At 47.9% G+C, this 17,496-nt stretch overlaps 1 protein-coding gene and 1 long non-coding RNA gene across 3 annotated transcripts in view; one reads left to right on the forward strand and one right to left on the reverse strand.

Annotated features, from left to right (window-relative positions):
- The window catches only part of Ttll9 (tubulin tyrosine ligase-like family member 9), a 43,874-nt gene that overhangs the window by 7,956 nt on the left and 18,422 nt on the right, over positions 1-17,496 (reverse strand). For both annotated transcript variants that reach the window (XM_005384883.2, XM_005384882.2), the window contains 6 exons: positions 11,654-11,722; positions 10,967-11,050; positions 9,791-9,881; positions 8,317-8,357; positions 7,159-7,246; positions 530-588 (listed from right to left, as the gene is read on the reverse strand). In XM_005384883.2, the coding sequence (XP_005384940.1) occupies positions 530-588; positions 7,159-7,246; positions 8,317-8,357; positions 9,791-9,881; positions 10,967-11,050; positions 11,654-11,722 (432 nt within the window). The remainder of the gene's footprint in view (positions 1-529; positions 589-7,158; positions 7,247-8,316; positions 8,358-9,790; positions 9,882-10,966; positions 11,051-11,653; positions 11,723-17,496) is intronic.
- LOC102012550 lies at positions 685-5,290 on the forward strand. The gene is made up of 2 exons (XR_260929.1): positions 685-1,462; positions 4,800-5,290. It is a non-coding gene; the product is annotated as an uncharacterized LOC102012550 (long non-coding RNA).

The raw sequence follows: 17,496 nt of genomic DNA on the forward strand, positions 1-17,496 counted from the left end.
CCAGGAGCGGGGAAGGAAGGCAGCGAGTGTGAGCTGGGGTCGCTGTCCTGTGCCCCTGATCCGGCCCTTACCTCTGAAAAGTCTGAGAATTGTGTATTTGAATTTGGCCTTGAAGGTTTGTATGCAGATTAGATAGCTCACAGATAAAATAGATGATAAATACATGATAGCTAGATGATAGATGATAGATAGATAATAAGATAGATAGATAGATAGATAACAGATGATAGATAGATAGATAGATAGATAATAGATGAATAGATAAGATAGCATATCTGTGTGATACACCAGTTGATGGACTGAGCAATAGGAGATATTGTCCAGGTGGACGGATGGAACCCTTTTTGTTTGGGGTGCATTATTTTGACTGTAACTTTCAAATATTTAGACACAGGATCTGTGGACCATCTTGTACCCTTGGCTTGAGCCACACAAATGGGAAGCGTGGCCCTGCCCTCCCAGTGAACTGTGTCCTGTCCGACCACCCTGCAAGGCTGTCCTTCTGGAGGGGGAAGCCCCGCCTCCTCACCTTCTTTGGGTGGTAGTCAGGAGACGTCTTCTGCACAGCGACGTTGGTAAGGTGAACATCTGACAGAGGTTGGTAGTCAAGGCCAGTGTGGACAAGAAGAGGGAGCCCTCCTCCACCACTGCCCCTGGGGATGGCACTGCGACTCTTGCCTGGGAATGACATGAAAGCTGCAAAACAGCTCAAAGTTCCCACATGGGGTCTTGGAGTCAGTCAGGTCTAGGCTCGCATCTGCCTGCATCTGAGTGGCTGTGAGCCGCTGAGCAAACTGCTTAACCTCTCTGAGCCTGTTCTTCTACCTCGTAAATGGGGGAACACAACAGTGCTTTGGCTTCACAGGATTATTTGAAGAATCAAATACTGTATGAAAGTGACACTTACAGTGCCTGGCATAGCTGATGTTATATTATGGTATTTCAACTCAAGCAAAGAAAAAACTTTCTAGCCAAATATGCAATAGCTGCCTCAGGACACGCTGAGTGCCTCCTCGACGCAGGGGTTCGGACTGAGGAGCCATTCTATGGGAACCCTGGAGAAGGGGGTCCAGCATGGGTGGAGGGCTGGGGTGACCTTACAAGACCCTGAGAGTCTGCCTTTTGGCACTGTCACTGTCATCACTCTCCAGTTATACCAGCAACAATTTGCAGCTCCCAGACAACAGTCATACACATCATCGCATGTGTTCCCCAAATAATTCCCACCTCACAGGTGAAAAGCTGAAGGTGACAGAAGGCATTGACAGCCATGCAGACTCCCCTGCAGGACTGGGCAGAATGGATCCAAAACCTCCTGAAATGGCCATAAGACATAACTTTCTCCAGGACTTATCATTTCTCAGCCAAGACAGTGGAGGCCTTACATCACTGGCTCAAGTCCAGTTTCTCCTTGTTTGTGGCATACTGGACACAGCAGGGTAGTGTCAGCCTCTCAGAGAAGGTAGGTGTCCTCTTTAAGCATCTTTTTCCTAGAATGTCATCTTTAGAGATTTTCAAAGACTTTTATTTTCTCTCACATTTGTCTGAGAGGTTTTCTGCCCTAATTTCAAAAGAATAAGCATGTGACCAATCACTAAATAGGAAGGGAGCCCTTACATTTATGATCAGTTGATTTTCTAAAAGACAATTTAAGCTCGGAGTGGTGGCACACTCTTGTAATCCCAGCACTTGGGAGGCTGAGGCAGGAGGATTGACTTGAGTTCAGAGGGCTCAAGTGAGTTGGGCTACATAGTGAGTTCAAGGCCAGCCTGAACTGCATAGCAAGACCCTGTCTCAAAAAATAAAAAAATAAATAAATACTATTACTAAAAGGCAATTCAGGGGCAGAGGAAGGAGTCTTCCACCAATGGGATAGGGATGCCTGGATATCCAGGTGTGGAAGAATAAAATGGGAGCCCTTTCTCACACCATAGACAAAACCCTCCTGCAAATAGACCACAGATGTACACAAAGAGGAAAACTAAAAATCCGTAGAGGAATATATAGGAATAAGTCCTTGTGACCTTGGGCTAGGCAGAGTTCCTTTCTTTCCCCAAAAGCACAGTAACAAGAGAAAAAAACATTGGACTTTAGTAAAATTTTAAAATTTTGTGTTTTAAAAGACATTATCAAGAAGGTGAAAAGATAGCTCATAGAATGGGAGAAAGTATCTACAAATCAATGATCTGAAACAGAACTGTATTCAGAATATACAAGGAATTCTTATACCTCAACAATAAAAAGACAAATAATTCTATTAAAAATGAGTGTAGGATTTGAAGTCAACAAGCATACAAAAAGGTTTTGGCACTATGGAGGGATATGCAAAGCAAAACTACTTCGCATCCACTAGAATTGCTGAAATAAAAAGGGTAGATAATAACAGGTGTTGGTGAGGATGTAGAGAAATTAGAACCCTCACAAAATGCTAGCAGAAATGTAAACTTGTGCAGCACGTTGGAAAAAGTTTAGCGTGTCCTCAAAAGGTAAGCATAGCATTACCTGTGACCAGCAATTCCACTCCTCGGTGTATGCCTGGGATAAATGAAAACGCATGTCCACACAAAAATGTGTACACAAAATTTTCAAAACCCTATTTCATAATAGAAAAAAAGTAGAAACAACTCCAGTGTCCATCAATAGATAAATAAATCATATGCCCCTTCATTAGATGCGACCCTTCCACACCATGGGATGCTATTTGGCAGTTACGAGGTAGGAAGCACTGATCCGCATGCTGCGGCTCGGAGGAAGCTTACATCCTCCCAAGTGAAAGAAGCCAGGCACAAAAGACCACATACTGCATGGTTCCATTTCCATGAATGTCCAACCCTGGCAAACATATAAAGGCAGAAAGTAGTTGCTAAGCTGGGAGGGGGCCTGGGGGCTCTGGCGAGTGACACCAAACAGGTGTGGGATTTCCTTGAGGTTGATGGAAATGCTCTAAACTCTCGATAGCTGTGTAATATGATACAAGTTATTTTGTCTCGCACTTTAACGGTGAATTTCTGGTACATGAACTGCATCTCAAAGCTCAACACAAATCTCAATATGGAGCAAGAAGGAAGCTTTTCTTTTCTGTACGTTCTTGAGTTCCCTGATTTGTGTTTAATGTCCTGTACTGCTTTTATGATGATGATATTATATAAAGAGATCATATATAAAGCTCAATTATATCCCAGTAAAGCTGTCATTTAAAACAGTAGGAAGAGCAGGTGCTCAGGTGAGTGAGGCACAGGTTCCACTGGGGAAATCATTCCCTCATGGTCAGAGCAGCGGGGCCCAGCACTGCCCGCTCCTCCCTGCCGGGCCTCCTGGGGGCTTTGAGAGGAGAAGGTGGCTGGAGAGCCAGCCTCAGAGCCTCCCCTCTCCACACAGACCCAGGATCCAGCCATCATGGGCCAATGAGTTGAGTAACAAAGAGGAAACAATCGAAATGGATCTGGAGAGAAGTGAAACTGACCAGAGGGGAAATCGCTAGGGGAAAAGGAATTCTGAGCTTAGACATGACATTAGACAGGGCGGAGGAGCTCTACAGACCACTATGGAGCCAACTATGTAAAAAGTAAAAAGCATCCGGACAAAAAGTAAAGGCAAACATGACCAGAGAAAAGATGCAAATGTGACAGTGTAATAGTTTTGTCATGTAAAGCTCACAATAGTTGCTAGCAATAAAAATGTCATCACTCTAATAAATAAGCTGTGGAGCCCAAATGAAATGTAACCGGGGAGACCGTCTGGGGGAAGGCTCAGTGCTGCTGGGGACAGAGGAGACACGATTTAAAAGGCAGGTAGTGGGGGAGGGATGCAAATTGGAAGACACACAAATTCTAAGGTGAAACCCTGCTTCCTCAGCATGTGAGCTGCATCTTTTTCATTTTGAAAAATTTAGAACTCAGAATAATTGCAAGATTGTGCTTCACCTAGATGTGCCCATTGTCTTAGAAATGGCTGTTTAAGATGACTGTCCCCAGCACTGGGTACATTTCACTGAAATGAAATGGGTATGTTAATGAGGGAGGGGTAAAAATATAAAGAACTCTTCTGGAGAGCACTGGCCAGATACCCTTCACTCAGTTCCCTTCCTCCGTGACACACCCATGGGGAAAATCTTAAATACAGTGAAGAGTTTTCCAGAAAAGCTGTCCCTTTGCACCCCTGAATGTCACAGCAGCAAAAAATGGAACACTTCCCAGTGCCTGCCACACAGGGGGCTCCCAAGCCATAAATCCACTCCATGGAATATTTTATACCTTAAAAAAAAATGTCTACAAGGAAAATACGGAAGTTGACGTTTATTGGAAGAAAAGGTTATATATTTCTACTGATGGGTCAGGTCACCCATGTGTAAAAATTAATGGACAACATAAAAAGCTCTACAAACAAGCCCAGAAAGAACTACACAAAAATGGTGAGCAGCTACCTCTAGAGATGTGCCTCGAGAAAGGAGGTTCTTTTCTTTTTGTACTTTCCTGAGTTTCCTGATTTGCATTTCATGTGCCACATAACTTTATGATGAAAACAATATCCTCTATGCTTTATTTTTGTTACTAGAGGAGAGCATATCAGTTAGAGAAAAAGTTCATAATGTAAAGTTGAAAAGAATCATTTGCTGACCTGATTCTAATCCTCTGCAACTTTCAGATTCCTAAATGATGCTTGTACTTTTTCCTAAACAGAAACATACCTTTAAAAACCGCAAAACAGGGTAATAAAACAATGTGCACCTTGCTGGGGTTTTTTTACACTTAAAAGTGTCCACTGCTTTTCCACTTCAACCCTCTCATTGTTCTTAACAGGTCCATGCATCATGTAGGTGCTCTGTAATCCACTCCACCCTCCCTCAAGCATGACTGGAGCTGTTGCGACCCGTTCACCATGATGTACAGGGCTTCTGCTGGTATCTTTTTGTATTTTGTGTTATGCATATATGTATGTATTCATATACATTTGATTACTTTGGGCAAATTATATATAATAAATAATAAAGTCAGGTACATGTATATTTGATTATTTTGTGTTCTCAAAATTACATTATTATTTGAGAAGTTGTAACATCTGAAGCAAATATGGCAAAATATTATTCTCTGATAACTATGGACAGTAGATACACTGGGCTGTGTTTATAATCTTTTCTGAAGTTTTCTATATATTTTTGTTTGGTTTTGTTTTTGTTGTTTTGAGTTTTCTATATATTTTATAAATACTGCTTGCTAACCAGTTGCACCACTGGAGCTTCGGAGTGTTCTATATATTTTAATACTGAAAAATTAAACACAATTTAAATGAAGATGTGGTAATGATATGTATTCACTCGCTGTGAATATTGAATGAGCAAAGCCTCATTAAATAGAAACAGGCCCTGGGAAAGGGTTGGGCTGTTTAACGCGCCCCCACAGTGGCCAGAGATGCGCAGACACTTGTAAGGGAGAGAGGGAGGACACCCACATTTACTGGGGGTCACTCTGCTGGGCACTGTTCAATCCTTTTTACATATTTAATTTTAATCAAAAAACAAGGCAATAAAATAGAACTAAATTAAACTTGATGACTTGCATTGATAAATCCTTAGAATTACAAAGTAAAATAAATATGTTGGAAATGAAATTAGTGAAGTTGAAAGAAATAAACTGTAAAATGTACTCAGAGACGAGCATGGTGCTGTACACCTGTCATCCTGGTGTTCTGGGAGGCTGAGGCAGGAGAATTGCCAAGTTCCAGCACAGTCTGGACAACTTAGTGAGTTAGCAAGATCCTGTCTCAAAATAAAAAATAAAAAGAGCTGGAGATGTAACTCAGTGCAAAAGTCCTGAGTTCAATGCCAAGTACCCTCCTGCAACCAAAATAAAAAGTACTCAGAAAAGCCTAGTGTTTTCTTCCATGCAGGTAGAGCAAATCGATACCTGGGACGCTCACTTGAACTAGACCATGAAATGAAGGCAGAGACGTGAGCTGGCTAAAAACATCAGCTGGTTCCCAGACAGAAGCCTGGCAGCCCCCCTCCCCCTCTTTTCCTGGGACCATGATCTCCCAGGACAGGTAATCCAGACCTGCCGGCCTAGCTCCCAAGCATTTTATTCTGAAGCTCAGACCTCAAAATCTTAAAACCTTTTTCTTTTGATATGTATAATTTGTAGATAATACACTCATATGGGTCAAAAGTACAAAAATGTACGTGTAAGGAAACGTCTGTCCACCCCTGTCCACTCATTCATTCCCCTCCCAGACACAACTTCTGTCTCTGGTTTTCTCTTTCTTTTCTTGTGGTCCTGGGGTTGAAGCAGGGCCTGGCACATGCTAAGCCAGCGCTCCACTACTGCGCTGCGCTCCCAGCCCTGTTTCCAGGTTCCTGTCCAACCTTCAGAGAGCTCTAGACACAGATGAGCAAACACACATAGACATGTGACTTCTAACATGAATGGAAGCATACTTTTCTCTGCTCTATACTCTGCTTTTTTCCAATTAACTTTTCTATTCCATTTGAGTAGCTGCATAGTATTCTACTGTACAAATGCACTTCTCATCTCCCTATTTTCTACTTTCCTTCCTCTCACAAAAAGGGTTAAACAGTGAACAACCTTTGGGCTTGTCTTTTCCCGTGTTGTGGGGATACCTGTAGGATAACAGAGGAGGAACTGTCAGAGCAGAGGGTATGTGCAAAGCTTGGCTTTGGATAGATATTTTCCAGATTGCCTGCTAAGGGCATGGATCAACTTACACTCCCACCAGCAGTACATGGATGCCAAGGCAGCGAGTTAGCAAAGCCGTGATCTCTGCCATGTGGGTGAGCGAAAGTGGAGTTGTATTTGAATGGATGTGTGCGCCAGTGACTGGGCACTGAAAAGAAAGAGGCATAAAAGGAAGCGAACATTCTCCCCAGGGCCAAGCCTGTCTGCTCCTCTGCACCCATGATGTGAATGTCCATGCCACCCAAGCCATCACCCAGCAGAGCAGCTTGGGGCCAGCAGCTCTGAGCAGAGCTGTGCTACCCTCCTCTGCCACCCCAAGACTGGCTGTGTCCAGAGGGAAAGGACTGGGGTGGTTGCATCCTGTGCTCAGACCCCTACAAGGGCCCAGCTGACAGCCAGGCTGAGGCAGCTCCCCCAGGACTGGTGGAGACCGGACCGGGCGGTGTCACGGCCGCAGAGCCCAGGATACACTGGTCATCGATGCTGGTCAGCGTGAAGCGGGTGTTGGAGAATCGGGCGAAGCCGTCCCTGTAGAGCCAGGCGCGCAGCGGGAGGTACTGAGGTGGATGGAGGTGGGAACAGAGGGGGGAGAGAGGGGGGACACACAGGACATCGTGCCTCCTGGCTTCTGCACCTGCTTTCCTGTCCACCTGGAATGCTCTGCTTTCTTTCCAGGTCATCCTTCCAGGATCCATTCTCACACCTGTCTTTTCTTTCTCTTTCTTTTTTTCTTTCTTTCTTTTTTTTTTTTTTTCCAGTATTAGGGATTGAACCCAGGGCCTTCTCACTGAGCTGCATCCCATCCCCAGATATTTTGGTGGTTTTATGTTGAGACAGGATCTGCCTAAGTTGTTAAGTTGCTCTGGCTGGGCTCAAACTTACAATCCTCCTGCCTCAGCCTCCCAAGAGTGCTGGAATTATAGATATGCACCTCCACACCCAACTTAACCTCTGTCTTTGACTTCGTCCCTTCCTTCTCTGGGGGAAGATTCAGAAGGGCAAAGGGAACGGCCTTCTGGGCTCCACCACCCTGCATGACACACTGGCAAATGTGAGTCCCAGCGGTGGCGGCTGAGCCTGTCTCAGACACCCCAGTGTCCTCGTGCCCACCACAGAGTCACGCACTATGGAGAGTTAAATATTTGCTGGATGAATGAATGAATGAATGAATGAATGAATGGATGAACGAATGAATGAGTGGGTGAATCGAGGGAGAACTCTCGGGACAGGCTGTCTGGATTTAAATCCCAGTTTTGCCCACCATGTGACCTTGGGCAAGTTACTCAGTCTGTCTGAGTCTGTTCCCACCTATAAAATGAGACAGCACTCAGAGCCCCCTCCCTAGGTGGGTAGAGGGGCTGGGTGACAGCCAGCCTGCTAAATAGACAGTCTGGTGTTCACAGTGGTTGCCGTGGATGACTGAATGAAGAAAGAGGGGTGGGGAGGACAGAGTGAGGTGCTGCCCATCCAGGATTGTGAGATTTAGGCGCGTCTGCCTGCCCCAGCCCAGGCCCTGTGTCTCCTGGGCTTCCCCAGGCAGAGAGAGAACTCCCAAAATCACACAAGCTCTCCCGAACAGCCCCTCCCCACCTCCTGCAGCAGGAGGGCCCCGGCCTCAGTGACTCACCGACATCACCAGCACGTAGACTCGCAGGTCAAACTTGCGGCCTGTTAGGCAAAAAAGGGATTAATTTGTGTAACGAATATTGCCTGCATGTCAGACGGCATGCTAGATGAGGGATACAGCAGTGGATGGATACAAATCCCTTTTACAGAGCTCCCTCTCTCTCTCTCTCTCTCTCTCTCTCTCTCTCTCTCTCACACACACACACACACACACACACACACCATGATACAAGAAGATAATAGGGCGAGGGGTATCAAACCTGGTGACATATGACAGGAGAAGGTACCTCCCTAGCCCAGCATGGCACAGGGCCCTCAGGCAGGACGGAGGCCCAGAGGGCACCACCAGCCCAGGCCACGGGAGCTGGGGAGGCAGGAGAGCAAGGGTGGCAGCGACAGACTGTGTGCAGTCTTTGAAGTTCATTCGATAAACTGCGGGAAGCCGCTACAGGGTGTGCGATGCTCTGGTCTCTGTGTAGAACAAAGGGGACCAGGGCGGTGGGGTGCAGGGCAGGGAACCGTGGCCGAGATCAGGTGGAGGCCAGGGAGTCGCAGACAGCTTCAGGAGCCGCAAAGATGGATGTGGGAGCGGAAGAACTGGCTGCGCAGGACCAGCCCCCATCCTGGGGCTGGGAACCGATGGAGAAGCTGAGAACAAGGGGGCTGCTGGGACAGCTTGGGGTTCGGCCTGGCCGGGGCTCGGGCTGAGCTGCCAGCAGACTGCCAAGAGATCTGAGGCCCAGGGGCGAGGTCTCAGCTGGGGGCATAAAGCTGGAGTCACTGGTGTTTAAAGCCACAGATAGGAGCCGGGGATATAACTCAGTGGCACAAGCGCCTGCCTGGTAAGCGCAAGGTCCTGAGTTCAATTCCTGGTACCAAAAAAACCCCCAAAAAACAAAAAAACAAAAGCCACAGATAGGATGGGAACTGCCCCCAGGGAAGCTCGTTGTCTGGTGACAGGGAGCCAAGTGGCACTGACACAGGGCCACGCTGTGCCGAAGACAGCCCCCACCACCTGCCCCAGCTGGGTCCGCAGACCCTGCATGGGGACACACAGGGCTTCGGGACTCAGGTCCCGCTGGGCCTTGTCCCTCCCACCTCTCCCTCCAGTCCACCCAGGTGTCAATCAGGTCGCCTGATCCCCGTGTCCTCTGGCTCGGTGCCGTCCGCTCCTCCGGGTGCAGGTGCTGTGAGAGCAGTGGGCAGCAGGCCCAGGCCACGGCTGGCACAGAGGAGGTGCTTTATACCTGTCTGTGGCGTGATGTGTGAGTGATTAACTTGGTTCTCCAAGAAGGGGAAGATTTGTGAATCAAGAAGGCTGCGTGCCAGCCCGAGGGAACTGCGTGGGCAGTGGCGAGGAGGTGGGAGAGGCAGGGCAGATCGCTGCCCGTGATTCCTTTCACTGTCAGAGCCCGTTGCTGACAGACTGCTTGGCGGACTGGTCAGAGGGCCGGGAGCCAAGATAGGCATCTCACCTCCAATTAAGTAGGGGTTCTCGATGTAGCGCTGGGCTACGTAGTTCTCCACAGGCAGCTCATCTTTTTGGTCATCAGAACTTCTTGTGTCCTACTTGTGATAACGCTCATTATTAACAGTCAGGGAGCATTTCCGTGTGCCAGGCATTGTCTTAGGGGCAGTGCTCGGGGTATCTTATTTAACCCTTAAATCTTCCCACTCAGGCAAGTATTAATGTGATTCTCACTTTTACAGATGAGAAACTAAAGCACAGAGAGGAGGAATGACTTGCCCAAGGTCACGCAGCTGGCCAGTGGTACAACTTGGGTAAAGACTCACAGGCTTTGGGCCCAGTGCCTGAGCAATTGATCTCTAGACCTGTGCTGCCTGGTAGGGCAGTCACTGGCTACATGTGGTTATTTACATTTAAATTGATCAAAAGCAAATGAAATCACATGCTACAGTTGGGTGAAACCAGAAGACACGATTCTAAGTGAAAAAAGACACAAAAGGCAAATATTGTATGATTCCACTTATAGGGGAAGTCAAATCCACGCAGGCAGAAAGCATATGATGTTAGGGGGGCAGGGGACAATGGGACGCTCATGTTTAATGGGTGCAGAGTTTTGGTTTGGGTTGACAAAGAAAGGTTCTGCAGACACATGGTAACAACGCAGACACACATGGTGCCATGGACGGTCCACTGGAGAAGGGTGAAGTATAAAGATTATGCTATATACAGCTTAGCACAATTTTTAGAGACGAAGTGAAATTTAAAATTCAGTCCCTCAGCAGCCACGTCAAGTGCTCTGTGTCGCTGTGGCTGTTGGTCACCCTATCGGAGAGCATGGATGGACACCGCGTCCTTTGCCATGAAGGGTTGTCTTGGACAGTGCTGCCCGGCCCACCTGACAAGCTCCCCCCCGCCCCCCGGAAGACACTTGCTGTCAGGAGCTCAGCACTTCCAGCCTGCAAAGCCCTCTCTAACCACTGTCTCCTTCTAGCTAGCTTGTGAGGGACCGAGGTCCAACACAAGGTCCACTCCCTTGCTGGGCCAGCACAAGGGCCCAGTGGAGAGGACACCAGCACCCAGACCTCCTGGCTGTCAGGCCAGACCCCACCCCCACCAGCCACCACCCCTACTTGGCAGCCAGGCCTTTGCTTCCTGCAACCTGGGCCACCCCACCTTTACTCACGTGGGTGCCGGAGGGATTGACAGTGGCAGTAGGGGCTCGGGCAGGCTGGGCCTCCAGGCTGGCGAACTTCTTGCCGGCGGTGCCCTGACAGTGGCATGGGAGGAAATGAGATGCTTGGAGTTGGTGGCGGGGGAGATGCATTTATGGAGCACCTACTGCAAGCTTGTAGGAGCTGGGTCATCCCGTGCCTCCTGCACCTGGGCACTGCTAAGGTCCAGAGGGATGCACCTAATTCCCCAAGAACACACAGCCTCTGAATGGCAGAGGCAGGATCTGAATGGTTTCCACTGCACATGTCTGGGCCTGAGGATGTGGTAGGGGCAGGTAGGGAGCTGCCCGGGGCTCAGCCTGGGACCCAGAGGAGGAACCAGCTCTCCTCTGCCTCTCCCTGGCCCAAGAGCAGGAGGCAGATAAAGCACTTGGGGTGCTGAGCACTGCTAAGTGCCAGGCACCGTTCCGGTGGCCGTTGTGATTAACTCTGCATCCTCAGCAGCCACTGTTATTATCTCTACTTCCTGGGACACCAGGGGTCCAGTAACCTGCCCAAGGTCACACAGCTATTGAGTGGCAAGGTCAGGATTTGAATCCAGGCAATCTGGCTGCAGAGAGCCCCACTGTGGGGAGGAAGGAGGAGTCCTTTCCCTGACCAGGGCACAGGCTCAGGGAGGGTGGGAGAGACAGGCTCACCTTCCTCCAGTCCATGATGTCCTTCAGTCTCCGGAAGAGGAAGATGCCCTTGCCCTGAGACCGTGCGACCTGGGACGGGTGGACAAGGAAGGCAGCTCTTACTTGGGGGCTGCTGGGGCCCCCTGTGCCCCGGCTCCTCTCCCACACCTCTCCATGCCCCCTACTATGCTGTAGGAGATGAACAGGGCTGGGGGTGAGAGCCTGGCTTAGCTCACAAAGACATACATTTGCATGAATAATGCAAAAGAACAGACAATTAAAAAACCATTTCTAACAGGCCTGAGAACATATCATCCAATTCTTTTTTTGGAAATCAATTTGCCTTCCTAATTAGGTTTTGCTTCGGCTAATACTGAAATCAGTCTGCGTTTACCGAACCCCGGCATGGATAATTCATAGCTCACAGAGGCTGGGGGCTGGGAGAATCTTCAGGATCTTGCAGAGTGGTCCTCATGGAAGAGGTTAGTTACTTCCTCCTGTAAGAGCCTGCAGCAGCCCTTCTACAGTACTCACCTGCCTGGCCTTGCACACCTCCAGTGCCCCAGGACCTCACTCTCTGTCCTGGCCCAAATCAGCCCTTTTGGTTGTAGGATAGCTTCGTTAAACAGTCTTCAGAAAGGTATATACTAGCTGCCTACTGTGTGCTGGGTGATAGACTATCACCATAACTCAGACCTCATGGAACTTCCATAGCTTAACCTGTCCTGAGCTAAAGTTTGCCAGTCTGGTCTGGCTTCTAGGGATTTCTAGGAAAAAATCTGATTCTGGGGCACCAGAATTGCCCTTTGGTTATCTGCAGCCATCAATAGGTCCCTCGAAGTCACCTTTTCTCCAGCATGAATGCACCCAGCAAGAGCAAGCTCTCATTTCTCTCTGTTCCCCTGGCACATGGCCCACCTGAGGGTCTCTGTACGATGCAGGGCAGTTAGAGCTGGCAGGTGCAGCTGCACAGGTTGCCCACTGCTCATGCTGAGGGCTCCTGCTTTGCCCGCCACATTGTGCACCCTGGACCAGAGCTGTGTGTGCCCAGAAGGTGTGCAAAAGACTGAGGCTTGACAGTAGCACAGGGCAGCCAAATGTGTACACTGACTCTGAAAGCAACGTGTTAGTGGACATCAAGGACTTCCAGCAGGTCCCAGCCTTGCAGAAGGCTTGAGCAGAGACACTGCTGTAAACAGGTCCTCAGCTTCATGAGTCACCAGGGAGATGAAGAGAAAATCACAAGAAGACACTAAAACACTCTCCTTGAGAACTGCTACGGTTACAGACAATAGCAAGCATTGGTGAGGGCAGGGAGAAACTGGAACTCACACATGAGGGCAGAGTGCACACTGTCCAGAGGTGCTGGGCAGAGAAAGCCCTAATGCTCTGCCCCCAGGCTCCTCTCCCAGGTACCTTGCAATGGAAACGTGCACATGTGCAACACGGGGACATGGACAGGGACATCTGTGACAGCACAGTTCATTCATAATAGCGTCCACCTCGGAAGTCCCGAGCAGATGAACATCTACTCAACTGCGCAGTGCATGAGCAATTTACATCAGCAAGATGAATCACACGCCTACAAGGTAGATAGGGAGAAACTAGGCGCTAGTGTAGGTCAGACTCTATGATTCCACTGGTTTCGAGTACACAAACAGATCTATGCCGTTAGTGGTAGACAGCAGATGTTGTGAGTGGAAGGGGTCCAAGAAGGGCTGTGGGGGAGCTGCTAAAGTTTATGATTCCAGGGCTGGTTACTTGAATGTGTTTACTCTGTGAAAATTCATACCATACCCCCACAACTTGGGCATTTCAAAATAGTGTTTATGCACCTTATGAGTTTGAAATTGTGGCAGTGGTGGGTGAAGCCTGCTGTTAGGCCCTTTAACAGTTCGTGAAAAGTACACATTTTCCTCTAGCACAGAGGATTCTGTAACTGTATGCAGCAGGCCCAGAACACACTTCACACCTCACAGGCCTCCAGCTGCAGGACAGTGAGAGGCTGCTGAGCTCCAGCTGCTGCCTGCGAGGCTGCGCCCACGTCTGCACCTGCCCGACCTCCTGCAGCAGTTGCTCCCAACCCGGCCACGCCCCCCACAGCAGGACGCCTCCCCAGGCCGGACTCTCCTGAAGCTGTGCTGCAGAGAGGACTTCACTCCTCCTTCCCTCCTCTCTTCTTCATTCCTCCTTCCCCGCCACTGAGGTCCTAAGCTCCCCCAGCCTCTCCCTGCACCCTCCCTGATCTCTCACAGGTTGAATCTGGCCTTGGCATCTGTTTCTGAGACACCTGCACTAACACAGTGTGATACCTGCTTTTCAACAGCATTGCTTTGTTTTGTAAAAAATGTACTTTATGTTCAGCTTTTAAGACCACTATTTTATAAGGTACATACTTAGCTCTAAACTCATTAAGTTGTATACATGAGGGGCTGGGGATTTAGCTCAGCGGCAAAAGCGCCTGCCTGGCAAGCGCAAGGTCGTGAGTTCGGTTCCCGGTACCGGAGAAAAACAAAAAAAAAAAAAAAACAAATTAAGTTGTATACATGAAATATATGCAGCTTGTATGTGTAGTTTGACAAAGCTTTTTATTTTATTTAGGTACTAGAGATTGAGCCCAGGGCCTTTTCATTGAGCTACATCCCAGACCTCTTTATTTTTTATTTTTGAGACAGGCTATTGCTAAGTTGCCCAGGCTGGCCTTGAACTTAGGATTCTCCTGCCTCAGCCTCCTGAGCCATTAAGATTAAGAGGCATGCACTACTACATTAGGCTAATGAAGCAGTTTTAAATAAAACATTGTTTGGTGACAGGGTCCACACATGTCACCATACATATATGGCAGAGAGACAGGTCTGAAGCCCTGCTGTCTTCCTTAAGCCATTGTGTATGTGTGGTGGGGGGTTTCTATTCCTTACTGACCAAAGCACCCCAGCTCTCAGTGGTTTCTGTGGACAGGTTCAAGAAGCTCTGCTTGGAGTACACTAGTGTAACAGGAGGTTAAAATGTGGCTCATCCTGCTGGCACTTTGGAGGAAGCCCACAGCAAGTGTGGATGGATGCTGTGTGTGTGTGTGTGTGTGTGTGTGTGTGTGTATGAGAGAGAGAGAGAGAGAGAGAGAGAGAGAGACCGGGGTCTGAACCTAGGGCAGGTGCTCTACCACTGAGCTCCAGCTCCAGCCCCTAAACTAGACTCTAGGGGCCAAACCCAAGGTTCTTCTCTTCTTTTTTCTCTCTTCCCCTCTCCTCCCTCCCATCTCAGCCCCCCATCTCCAGATCCCCTCCCCATCTCTACCTAGTCTATTTCTTTATTTCATATTATCTTTTATTTTGGTCTCTAGATTATTAATGGGCTGGGGGTTTAGCTCAGCGGTGCAGTGCCTTCCTGGCAAGTACAAGGTCCTGAGTTCAGTTTCCAGTACCAAAAAAAAAGAAGGAAAAAAAAAGTTGGATTCTAGATTATTTATACTTTATAGTCCTTTGAGGAGTATCTGGCAAACATTTTTCCCAGTCTCAGTTTCTCAGATAAGAGAAGTTTCTCATATAAGAAGAAGTTTAACCTTCTGTGTCTGATTTATTTCATTTAGTATTATGGTCTCAAGGTGCAACTATTTTCCTACAAGTGCCTCAAATTTATCCTTCTTTATGGCTGAGTAGTACTTCAAATAGATATCACTTTTATCTATCCATTCTTCTGTTGATGGGCATATATAGGTTGCTTCCAAGATTTAGGTATTTTAAGTTATGTTGCTATAAACATGGGTACACATGTATCACTGTAATATGATGTCTTTAAATTTTTCAGGAAGATAGCCAGAAGAGGTCTAGCTGGATCTAATGGAATTTCTATTTTTAGTTTTCTGAGGAATCACCATACTGATTTCCCTAGTGCTTGTGCTAATTTACCTTCCAATCAACAAGGAGAAGTGTGCCCGCCCCCACCTCCTCACCAGCATTTGTTGTTGAGTTCTCCATGATGGCCATTCTTTCAGCAGTAAGATGCTATCTCAGTGTTGTTTTGATTTGCATTTCTCTAATGGTCAAAGATGCCAAGCACTCTTTTTCTTGTATCCATTGTCCACTGGTAATTCTTCTTTTGAGAAGTGTCTATTCATTTCAATTGCCCATTTTTTAATTGGGTGTTTTCTTTTTTTTTTTTTTTTTTTTTTTTTTTGTACTAGGGACCTCGTGCTTGCCAGGCAGGTACTGTGCCACTGAGCTAAATCCCTTGATTGGGTGTTTTATTTTTAGGGTTCTAATTTGTTTCAGTTCTTTATATATTCTAGATATTAGTTCTCTGAGTAGTACCTGGCAAACATTTTTCCCAATCTGTAGACTGTCTTTTCACTCTGTTGGCTGCTTCTTTTGCTGTACAAAAGCTTTTAAATTTGATATACTAACATTTATTGGTGTTGTTTCTTCTGCAACTTGAATTTGCTTTGGAAGTGTTCTGTAGATGTGACTGACACCAACAATCACAGACTTTGGGTAGAGGGTGTCGCCCTCAGTAATGTGAGTGGGACTTGTCCAGCCAGTTCAGGGCTTAAGAGTAAAACCTGAAGTTCCTAGAAAGGAAGCAATTCAATTGGACCTCACGGCACACCCTTGTAATCTCAGCACTCTGGGAGGTGGAGGCAGAAGGAGGATTGTAAATTTGAGTGAAGGCTATGATTTATTGAGACCGTCTCAAAATAAAAAATAAAAAAAGTGCTGAAGATATAGCTCAGTGCGAAGACCCTGGATTTAATCCCCAGTACTGTAAAAAAGAAAGGAAGAAGAAGAGCAAGAGGAGAACAAGGATGAGGATGAGGAGGAAGAGGAGGAAGAGGAGGAAGAGGAGGAAGAGGAGGAAGAGGAGAAAGAGGAGGAAGAAGAGGAAGAGGAGGAAGAGGAGGAAGAGAAATCTGCCCTGGGGCTGTGACACAGAAATCGCTCCTGAGTTTCCAGCCCTCTGGCCTGCCTTGCGGAATTCTGACTTCTGGTCCCCACAATACTGCATGAGCTAAGTCCTTAAACACCCGCGCCCTGGGCTTGGGTTCCCCTGGAGAGCCCTGAAACTGGTCAGGAGAGCACATTCACAGGCCAGGAGAGCTGGCTGGGCCCAGGCTTGGGAACTGCTGCTTGCCAAGCTCCCCACTCCAAGCGTCGTCCATCTGGGGAACGGCAGCAACGGCATCTGGGGTGAGACTTAAAACTGCAGCCGCTCAGGCCAGCCCAGGGCTTCAGAGTTGGGCTCTGCCTTTGTCAGAGCCCCAGATGACATGTGACCACACTGAAGTTTGAGAAACACTGACCTCGCGCTTTTGGGGGCAGGTGGAAGAAGGGTTATTTCCTGGGCTCTTGGAAATAACATGGAAAAATAGTCAGTTACTGGGCACTTCATACCAAGCCCTGGACATAATGCGTACTGTCTGTGTATGTCACACACATCACTTCACTGCCTTCACTCACCACCCCTCAGCGGGTCCTATCAATCCCAGGATATAGATGAGGAAGAGACTTAGAGAGGCCCAGTAACCTGCTCAGGGTCTCACAGCTTATAAGTAGTGGATACAGAATGAGAACCAGGTCTATGCAGACTAGAAATATTGCTCTCCATACCCTGCACCCCAGACAGGGTGCCTCAGCCGTTCAGGGGTGAGGACACGCGCATGCGCGCACGCACACATACACACACACAGCCAAGACTCTGCCTCTTAATTACAGTTGTCGTGGTGTCTGCCGTTAACAAAGGCCCTGGGCTGGGAAAGGAATCAGCTTAATATGCAATTGCTCATTCGCAATTAGCACAGATGATCATTTGTCTGAGAGGATAATGCCAAGAGCTGGAATCCACCCCTCGGGTCACAGAGCTCATCCTAACCC

This window comes from Chinchilla lanigera, unplaced genomic scaffold (assembly GCF_000276665.1).
Source record: "Chinchilla lanigera isolate Chin_1 unplaced genomic scaffold, ChiLan1.0 scaffold00021, whole genome shotgun sequence".
NCBI lineage: Eukaryota > Metazoa > Chordata > Mammalia > Rodentia > Chinchillidae > Chinchilla > Chinchilla lanigera.